Raw genomic sequence first — 10861 nt, 5'->3', positions numbered from 1 at the left:
TATTTATTCAGAGAGAGAGAGGCAGAGACACAGGCAGAGGGAGAAGCAGGCTCCATGCAGGAAGCCTGACATGGGACTGGATCATGGGTCTCCAGGGTCACACCCCAGGCTGCAGGCAGCGCTAATCCGCTGCGCCACCGGGGCTGCCCAAGAAAGTTCTAATCAGGATATTAGAATGGGTGATGCCACTCAAGGATGTATCCCCACAGCAGGGAGGGGAATGAGCACAGGTCCACCTTCCTGCTCCTGTCTGCAAACCACTTTGTCTACTTTCTTATCTGATAGGAAAGACTTTCAGACTGGCCTCAAGGTGAGGTCAAAAGAGATACCTGAGAATTAGTTTACCCAGATCTGCTGCTTATTAGTTTTGTGACCATTTGTAGTTACCTTTAGGCCAGTTTCTCATCCACAAAATGGGACTAGCATGTACCTCACTGGACCATTATTAGGAAACATAAATGAAGATGCAAATGGCTCCCAGGCTATGGTAGATGCTCAATAAAAGGCTGAATATGAAAATGCATTGAGGGCACCTGGGTGGCTCAGTGGTTGAGCATCTACCTTTGGCTCAGGTCATGATCCTGGGGTCCTGGGATGGAGTCCCACATTGGGCTCCCCATAGGGAACCTGCCTCTCCCTCTGCCTATGTCTCTGTGTCTCTCATGAATAAATACATTTTTTTAAAGATTTTATTTATTTATTCATGAGAGACACAGAGACAGAGAGAGAGAGAGGCAGAGACAAAGACACAGGCAGAGGGAGAAGCAGGCTCCATGCAGGGAGCCTGACGTGGGACTCTATCCCAAGTTTCCAGGATCACACCCTGGGCTGAAGGCAGCACCAAACCGCTGAGCCACCCAGGCTGCCTGAATAAATACATCTTTTTTTTTTTTTTAAGATTTTATTTGTTTGTTTATTTGAGACAGAGACTGAGAGGGAGAGGCAGAGACACAGGCAGAGGAAGAAGCAGGCTCCATGTAGGAAGCCTGATGTGAGACTTGATCCTGGCACTCCAGGATCACTCCCTAAGCCAAAGGCAGATGCTCAACTGCTGAACCACCCAGGCGTCCCCGAATAAATACATCTTTAAAAAAAAAGAAAAAAGAAAAGAAAAAGAAAATGCATTGACTGGAAGAACTGGGAAATTTTTCAGGATAGGTGACCTTGACCCAAACACTTAACTCTCAACTATTCCTTGTCTGTAAAACAGACCTGACCACTTTGCGGGGGTGCCATGAGAACTGGGTAAGATGATTTAAAAGGAAAAGCTTTACACAATGGTCTTGTAGAGTCTACCTGGCCACTTCCTTGACTCTCATAAGGCAGACACCCAAGTGTGTTTAGACTGAACAGGGAGAAAGGAAATGAAAATTAAGAGATAAAGTATGGTATGGACCAGTCTGGTGTAGTCAGGAGGGGATGGACTCTAGGCACAAGGCTACGGTGGGAAAATAGGTGACCAGCCATGTCAGATATAGCCATGGTGGCTGGATTGATGTGGGTTTTAAGAGCAACTGTGACCATCAATCACCTTCCAGCTCAAGAACTATTATGAGGGATCCCTGGGTGGCGCAGCGGTTTAGCGCCTGCCTTTGGCCCAGGGCGCGATCCTGGAGACCCGGGATCGAATCCCACGTCGGGTTCCTGGTGCATGGAGCCTGCTTCTCCCTCTGCCTGTGTCTCTGCCTCTCTCTCTGTGTGTGTGACTATCACAAAAAAAAAAAAAAAAAAAGAACTATTATGATGTATTGTCTGGAACTCAACTTGGTGACCTATACCTGTCCTGTGCATTTGCTTCATCTCCTTTCTCAGAATGAGCAGGGTCCATGTCATTTTACAAGTAGCTCCCAGAGACACAGCAACCTTGAGGTACAAATAGTAGCAGTAGCCCCTGGAGCATTCAAAATTGACCCAAGGTGGTGGTCTCCTGATATCATTGGTGGGTACAAAGACAGCCATTTCTGGAGAAACAGAGTCTGGTCTGTTTGAGGAACCCAGGCAACTGGTTGCAGATTACTACATTACGGTGGGACCCAGCAACCCTACACAGATGGCAGAGCTGAAATGTGGAACATCCTTCCAAGACCTTAGCTTTCCTCCTTTGTCAGAAACTGCATGATCTGTTTTCTCATGATTTTTGGCTTGAGGGGAATAGAGATGTATCTAATGGATTTGGAGTTCAATCTTAGATGGGTTTATTGGTATGACCTTGGGCAAATTATTTATCTGGAGTCTTAATTTCTTCTTGGGTGAGATAATGACCAAGTATGTGAAAATGTCCAGTACGAGGCCCATATACAGTAACTTGGTTCCACCCCGAGCCCCAGTTCATGGCTTGAGAGAAATAACACCAGCAATCAGGTAACAATGAGACATATACAGCTTTATTTAATAATCTGTAAAAAGTTGTACTCTGGCAGAGTGACGCATTCCCTATCTCAGCAGAAAGCGAATACTATGTCTGAAAAGCCCCTCCCTAAGATTCGGAACTGTGGAACCCTGAGCTTACATCTGATGCCCTTAAGAGATGGGCCCTTGCTATGTGGTGGCTGGTTTCATCCTCCTCCCAGCAATACTCTGGCTGGCTGCAGCCCCTCACACAGCAGTCCACCAAACACCAATTATACCTGCACATGCTGCCTTTATAGACTGGCCCCTTCACTCTTTTCTTTAAGAACTGTCAGGAATCTTTCTGAGAAATGGGTTCTGTACCAATTTCACTTACAAAGCAACTGAAGTCAAGGCTATGCCTGTGATGCATGACATTCTGTTAAGGTCTGTACCTCTTCCTCCAGCTGGTTCCTATGTACATAATTTTCAGGCCATACCTCTCCTTTTTCAGAGGATTGAGGGGTGGAGAAACATTCTTCATCACAGACCCAGGAGGCACTTCTAGTGGCTATCTGGTAAGATAAGATGCTGCAGTGACAGCAGTTCTGCTCTGGCAGAACAGAGGTCTGACATTTTGTTTTCCACTTTCCTGTGCTGTGATGAAGCCACATTCACTTCTTAGGAAAAACTTCATGTTGCATCAGAATCTCATCATTTATGGGCTTCTAAAAGAATATATCCCTCCCTTTTATTTACAGAATAACATATGTGAATGCATTTGGACAGAAGGAGGTGGCTGGTCACCCTACCTGCCTCTCTATGTAACAGGCTCCCTTCTATTGGTCACAATCAACAGTAAGCATGATCTTCCACATTCCTCAGAGCTGCTGAAGTTACTTTGCAAATCTTGTTGACCAATTTGGAACCAAAAGAGAATGCAGTAGCCTACCCAACCTAGAAACCTGTTCTGTATATTTCCCTTAAAAATACCATTGAAAATGAAAAAAAAGTTCCCCTTTGTTTTTTAGTTTTCTGGGTTTTCTTTGCAGAAGCTCTACAAGAAAGCACATCTAAAATCACAGAACTATGCACACACAAACACAGACACGCGTGCTCACACACATACATCAGGATCAAAGAATCTTGTCAGATACGTAGTTGGGAAAGCACGAGGAAAAGCTGGCAAGAGAAGATATGGAAATCTGATCAGATAAAGATGCTAGAATGTTACAGTAATGGTAAGGAAGTGGTCCTTGGTACATACAAAAAGGAGGGGGGGGCAGGCAGTGAGAATGATAAATCCAGGATACCAGAGTGTCAGTGGCCATGCAGGAGTTAAAGATAAATGCCAGTTTGCTGGATGAAATGTTATATTATGGAGTGGTTGGTTGAAAGAGGGTGGACTTGCATGGTCCAGGGGAGGAGCATCTGCTTAACAGGACACCTCCATGGTCTGGTGTCTGTCCACAACATCTGGGGACTCAGAGGATTCTTGAGTTCCATCTGACTGATTGCTGGTGACAGATCGGCTGAAGGCACTTTCTCCAGAGCCGATGCTACTCGAGGTTGAGTGGGTTCGTGATCGGGCGAGCCGGGTCATGCTGGCAGATGGTACTGTAAGAAAGAACCAAGAAGACTAGAAGATGGTACCCTGGCTAAGATTAGTTAATCCAGAAATTTTACCAAAGGCTTTGTTTAGCTTTCCCAACTCATTTAAGGTGAGATCCAGGACAAGACATAGCCATCTCCACTTTGCATTATTTGCTTAGGTAAATGGCTATATGCAAGGCTGCTTTAATCTTCTGGATCTGGTTGGAATCTTGGCTGATTCTAGTCCGTAGAAGAACATGGGGAAACCTAAGTCCAGAGTATAGCCTCTTAGCTATGCCCACGCCATTCATACAGTGATTAGGAGAAAGGCTTTGGGAAACCGAATAGGAAACCAAAACCTGCAGTGCATGCAAGACTAAACCAAAAGAAAGACGAACCACACAAGTATGAAAGTGTTTCACAAACACAGTGCAAGCCCGATACAACAAGACTACCATCCGTGTCCACAGGCTACCTTTGCTACCTGGGGAGGAGACATATACAACAGTGTGGGTACAGGGGAGGGCAGGTGAGCCCGGTGCTGACCTCTATGCAGGCAGCAAGGTACAGACAGGGTGCCTGCAAGGGAAAGGCTCTGGGCAGGGGGTGTTTCACTCAGACTACTGTCCTACTAGTGCTTTGACCTCAAAGTCCTTCCAGGTTGGCCAGGACATGGTCTTACCTGGCATAACCTCCCTGCCTATCTTCCTGAGGCACCGGCCACTCCCCAAGCTGTCATTTCAATGCTGGGATCAAAAGATGCCATCACCTGTTAACTGCTGAGTTTTCTAGGCACAGGTTCTGACATTCCTATTTAGAAGCAAGGCTGCCCTTCGACTCCTGTGTCTGGGGTTCATGCCAGGATCAGTATGTGGTGGTAGAAGAGGGGTTCTGCCTACAAAATTTCAGCTACTGCTGTGACCCTGGATTTGGATGATAAGAGGAAGCCTGGCTATTACAACCCGCTCTTTTCTTCCTGGGGAACCAGGGCTGGACCTGCAGGCTAACCCTCTTAGGGCACAATGAGCCACGTTCTATCGGGCTCTCACTGCACAGGAAAACCGCGGACATGCTGCAGGCAGCCAATGCAGCCAGGAGAGGGTGGCTGGGAGGCAGGGGCGGGGCCAGCACAGAGGAATGTACCTGGCTCGGTGCTCAGGTGACTGAGCTGCACATACGGGACTGGAAGCAGGATGGACACAGGAAAAGGCAGGTTAGTGACCCAAGAGTGCCAAGTGGCAACCTTGGCTGCCTAATAAACACTGACAGAATATTCTAAGCCGGGGATGAAGTTTTATTTTAAGGTCTCAGAGAGGTGAGGCTGATTGGTGAGATAGCATCTCAGATGTTACTTTTCTCAACTAGTTGAGGGCAACTGTTTTCCCCTCTACTATAAACAGCCATCTGTTTTGGATCAGAAATGGACTGAAAGATCAGCTGTCTCCTAGGAAAGGGATGAGAACTGGCTAGGAGAGGGACTTCTCCTCCCAGTGAGCCAGAGAGACGTGGTTGTGGGCTCGGCTGGTAGTGGCTCACAGATGGGGATGACACAGCCGCTCTAGACGAGACATACACAGTCTGCCTGCCAGGCACAAGGCTGTACCCAGGGGTCAGTTGCTGCCCAGGCAGCTGTCCAAAGGCCATTTTTCACATTTACACCAAAGACAGGGAAAAAAACAAAACAAAACAAAAAAACACCCTACTGGGTAAAGAGCTCTGTACCTGGGTTCAAGAGTTTTTCTTCTTAAAAATTCCAAGGAAGGAGCAAGTGTGGATAGTCTGTGACAAATGAGAAAGCTTAGGGGTCTTACAATACAAGAGACCAGGACAGTGGCACATGATACGGACACATCCTTGGACTCCCTCTAAACTACTCTGGAAGTTCATTTTCTGTGGCGGGGCAGATGTAACTGAGGGCACTACCCTTTATTCTGAAGTCTCCATTATGTTTCTCTAGGCCAGGAGTCATTACCAGCTGAGTTCAAAGGCAAATCATAATTTCAGTTTCAGAAGCTTAGGAAAGCTTAAGCTTCAGTGACTAAAAACAGGGGCTCTGGAATCAGACTGGTAGGGTTCTACAAGTGAATTGTTACCTGGAAATGTGCTTAGCCTCTTCTTGAGCCTCAGTTTCTTCTTCTAGAAAATGGGACTAATAACAGAACTTACCTCTTAAGGTTGCACAGAATGCCTGGCACAAGGTAAGTGCTTAATATGAATTAGCTCACCTTATGTATATGCACACATGAATGCTCCATAAACGTTTTGGTTTCTACTTGACTGCAGGCTGGCTAGCAGAGGTTATGCCCTGAGAAATGTGGGCTCCCCAGATGTCAAAATGATCCCATTATCATTAGAGTTTTGCTAGAAAGTTTTATTCTACTCACTGTAGCCCATTCCTTGCAAAAAGTACTTGAAGGCCTCGGTGAGCTTTCCAGGCTAGGAGACAAAATAAGAAGGTATTAATCTTTGTACAGGCAAAGTGGTAGAATCAAATGAGTGTTTTTTAAAAAAGAAAAAAACAAACTCCCTCCTTACCTGTACAACTTGGGGCAGTCCACCACAGTCTGCCATCTAAAAGAGGAAAAATATGTAAGTCACCTGGTATTTACACTTAGGGGACATACTCTGAAAATCCATGAGTCCTTTCAAACAGAACAGGATTGAATTTTAGGTTCCTAAACTTAATGTGTAACTGCAACCAAGTGTACATTTCCTTAATGCACCCTTATATAAAAACATCCTAGCAATAACTTGGGATGTAAATATGAAAAGATTATTGAATACTTATTAATCAGTAAGATGCAGAGCCTGGTCTTCAAGCCCAGACTGGGAATCCTCCATTAGGGGCGACAGTGAAGTTAACCACCATCTTCAACTAGGGTTCTCCCCCCAACTGAAGAATGTTACTTTCAGGGTCCTCAAACAGCATGACCCTAACTTCTCAGGGTTCCATGCTTCCTAAGTTCCCTTTGAACCCTATATTATCTTCATTCTACACCTCAGGGGATTTCTCCAATCAGATGGTGATGCCGAATTTAGCCAACTCACTTGGTCAGCTACTTTCCTCTCAAAGCTGGATTTGGTAAGGCTGTCTCTCACTCATAAATATTTACAGCTGGTTATTCTCACCTGTGCAAGGATTTCTAGAATAGTGTTTTGTAAGTAGACATTGTAATTACCTAAAAGACTTGTTAAAACTCAGATTCTTTGGTTTCTGCCCTTGAAATTCTGATTTAAAATTTGCATTTCTTGGGACACCTAGGTGGCTCAGTGGTTCAGTATCTGTCTTTGGCTTAGGTCATAATCCTGGGGTCCTGGGATCGTGTCCCGTATCAAGCTCCCCACAGGGAGCCTGCTTCTTTCTCCCTCTGCCTATGTCTCTGCCTCTCTCTCTCTGTGTCTCTCATGAATAAATAAAATTGAATAAATAAAATCTTTAATGAATAAAGAATTTGCATTTCTCTCTCTCTTTTTAGAGAGAATGGTGTTGAGGGGAGGGGCAGAGAGAGGAGAGAGAGAATCTTAAGCAGACTCCACTCAGGGCAGGGCTCAATCTCACAACCCTGAGATCATGACCTGAGCCGAAATCAAGAGTTGGACGCTTGACTTAGCCACCCAGGTGCCCCAAGAGATTGTTTTTTTTTTTTTTTTTTTAAAGATTTATATATTTTAGGTGCGCTTGCATGGCTCAGTCGGTTAAGTGTCTGCCTTTGGCTCACAATCCCAGGGCCCTGGAATCGAGCCTTGCATTAGGCTCTCTGCTCAGCAGGGAACCTGCTTCTCCTTCTCCTGGTCCCCCTGCTTGTGCATGTGCATACGCTCTCTGTCAAATAAATGAAATTTTAAGCCTTTTTTAAAAAAACTATTTTAGGGAGCGGTACAGAAAAAGAGAGTCCCGAGCAGATTCTGCACAAAGTTCAGAGCCTGATGTGGGGCTAGATCCCACAACCCCGAGATCATGAGCCTAGCCAAAACCAAGAGTCAGACACTTAACTGGACCCCAAATAGTCACATTTCTTATTTATTCATTTATTCAAGATTTTGTTTATCTGAGAGACAGAGATAGCAAGAGAGAGCACAAGTGGGAAGAAGAGGGAGAAGCAGGCTCCCTGCTGAGCAGGGAGCCCAATACAGGGCTCAATCCCAGGACCCTGGGATCATGACTTGAGCTGAAGGCAGATGCATTAATGGACTGAGCCACCAAGGAGCACCCCCCTTTTTTTAAAGACTCATTTATTAATTTTATTATTATTTTTAAAAAGATTTTATTTATTCATGGTGGTGGGCAGAGGGAGAAGCAGGCTCCATGCAGGGAGCCTGACATAGGACTTGATCCCCGGTCTCCAGGATCACACCCCAGGCCGAAGGCAGTGCCAAACCACTGGGCCACTGGGGCTGCCCCAGCTGACTGGAATTTTAAAAAAAAAGGTATAGGAGATGGGTCGCCTGGATGGCTCAGTGGTTGAGCATCTGCCTTTGGCTCAGGGCATGATCTCAGTCCCATGATCGAATCCGGTATTGGGCTCCCTGTGAGGAGCCTGCCTCTCTCTTTCTCTTGTGAATAAAATAAAATAAAATCTTAAAAAAAAAATATATATATATATATATATATATAGGCGCGCCTGGGTGGCTCAGTTGGTTGAGCATTCAACTTTTAGTTTCAGCTCAGTTCCTGATATCAGGGGTTTTAAGATTAAGCCCCATGTAGCTAGCTTGGACCCTGCTTAAGATTCTCCTTCTTGGACTTGATGGAAGCTTAAATAAATGAAAAACATACTTAGCCCCTAGAGGGAAAAACTAATAATGTAAAGATGTCAATTCTCTCCAAGCTAATAAATCTCTTTAATGCATCTCCAATAAAAATCCATAAAGAGTCTATAGGGATTTAGACAAGATGATTCTAAAATTCACTTGGAAGAATAAGTAAAAACCTACCAAAAAAAAAAAAAAGATTCTCCTTCTCCCTCCCCCTCTGCCCCACCAGAGTTCAATCGTGCTTTCTCTCTCTCAAAAAAATGAACCATTGTTTCTCTTTTTTTAAAAAAGATTTTTTAAAATATTTTATTTATTTATTCAGAGAGAGAGAGGCAGAGACACAGGCAGAAGGAGAAGCAGGCATCATACAGAGAGCCCGACGTGGGACTCGATCCAGGGTCCCCAGGATCACGCCCTGGGCTGCAGGCAGCACTAAACCGCTGCGCCACCGGGGCTGCCCTGAACCATTGTTTCTCTTTGCTAGCATGAAAACTTTCTTTGAGGTGAGGACTGTTGTTTAGCACATGGGAATGCCAAAGCAAGCACAGGAATTTGAGGTCAATGGAACAGTCCCTTAAAATTTCACAAATAATATCAGGAACAAATATATACCCTGATTGAAGTATAAAACACAATTAACAGGAAGAGGCTGTATTTTCATGAAGCTTAGGAGCCAAAATCTGATATAAAACAACATATGCAGAGAGAGAATATTAGGAGAGACTATTTCTAAGTCTGATGCCTATCAAATAGTTGGAGAGTCAGTTCAATTATGCTGTTGTGGTAGGCCCTTCTGCCCAGAAATAACTACATCTATAGCTACTACAGAGTTCGGTTTTGTGCTTTCAGAATACTGACTCAAATCTGTAGTGAAAAACTATTTGAAACCATATGCTAATAACATCCCTGTTTTGGTCCAGTTCATCAACCACCTGGACCTCAGAACATTCTGTGTTCTGTCACCTCTGAGCATTAACCTCATGTTCTATTTCCAGGAACTTTGGCCTGCTTCTGGTGATAGCACCTCCCTTTCAAGCACTTCAAAGAGAAAGAGAAGAAAGCAGAGGTTTTCAGGCTGAGAAAGTAGCAGGAAACAACATAAGATCTGGCATTTAAGTACAGTAATCCATATTCAAATCAGGGTGTCAGACCTCTGGACATTTTACTACAGGCTGTAGAAAAAGCAAGGTTGACACTCTTGCCTGGGGTATAATGAAAAGGGGGAGAGAAACCTGACACCAACTAGAAATTCAGTATAAAAGTTGCTCTCTATTTGCCCTAAGAGAAAGAAAATATACCCACCCTCAGGATTAGAGTGTTATTGGAAGCTTTCTTATCAATACAATGGGACATAACATGTAAATAATTATCATTCATCTTAATTCTCACAATATTAAGTAATGCTAATGAAGTTCATAATAACATGGGAAAATGCTCATGTTAAAAAGTTGAGGAGGGGGGACATCTGCATGGCTCAGCGGTTGAGCATCTATCTGCCTTTGGCTCAGGGTGTGATCCTGCAATCCGGGATCGAGTCCTGCATTGGGCCTGCTTCTCCCACTACCTGTGTCTCTGCCCCCCTCTCTCTCTCTCTCTGTGTCTCTCATGAATAAATATGTAAATCTTAGAGGGGCAGAGGGTGAGATAGAATCTCAAGCAGGCTCCATGCTTAGCACAGAGCCCAAAGTGGGGCTCAATCTCACAACCCTGAGATCATGACTCTATGCCCAAAGGGTTGCACGCTTAATCCACTGAGCCACCTAGGTACCCCACGACACCAATATTGTCACCAAAGAGGAGTGGTAGTAGGGGTGGTAGGATTATGGGTAATTTTCATTAATTTTATTCTTTACTTTTCTCTATTTTCCAATTTTTTTTCCAATTTTCTTTTCTTTTCTTTTTTTTTTTTTAGATTTTATTTATTTACTCCTGAGAGCCAGAGAGAGAGAAAGAGAGGCAGAGACACAGGCAGAGGGAGAAGCAGGCACCATGCAGGGAGCCCAATGCGGGACTCGATCCTGGTACTCTGGGACTTGATCCTGGTACTCTGGGATCACGCCCCGAGCCAAGGGCAGATGCTCAACCACTAAGCCACCCAGGCGTCCCTATTTTCCAATTTTCTACAGTGAAAATACATTCAGGAAAAAGAAATTAAAAAAAAAAAAAAAAGGAACGAGAGAGAGAA

The 10861-nt window shown here is 44.6% G+C and overlaps 1 protein-coding gene across 3 annotated transcripts in view; it reads right to left on the bottom strand.

Moving 5' to 3' along the window:
- Nucleotides 1-2362: 2362 nt before the first annotated feature.
- NDRG3 (NDRG family member 3) overlaps nucleotides 2363-10861 on the bottom strand; it is a 78581-nt gene continuing 70082 nt past the window's right edge. For 2 of the 3 annotated variants that reach the window (XM_055307105.1, XM_055307120.1), the window contains 4 exons: nucleotides 6457-6492; nucleotides 6306-6357; nucleotides 5065-5103; nucleotides 2363-3945 (listed from right to left, as the gene is read on the bottom strand). In XM_055307105.1, the coding sequence (XP_055163080.1) occupies nucleotides 3764-3945; nucleotides 5065-5103; nucleotides 6306-6357; nucleotides 6457-6492 (309 nt within the window). In that variant the 3' untranslated portion in view covers nucleotides 2363-3763. The remainder of the gene's footprint in view (nucleotides 3946-5064; nucleotides 5104-6305; nucleotides 6358-6456; nucleotides 6493-10861) is intronic. The other variant, XM_055307114.1, reaches the window with a different exon arrangement.

Source organism: Nyctereutes procyonoides, unplaced genomic scaffold (assembly GCF_905146905.1).
Source record: "Nyctereutes procyonoides isolate TBG_1078 unplaced genomic scaffold, NYPRO_anot_genome, whole genome shotgun sequence".
Classification (NCBI taxonomy): domain Eukaryota; kingdom Metazoa; phylum Chordata; class Mammalia; order Carnivora; family Canidae; genus Nyctereutes; species Nyctereutes procyonoides.
This window is presented reverse-complemented; position numbering and strand designations above follow the sequence as displayed.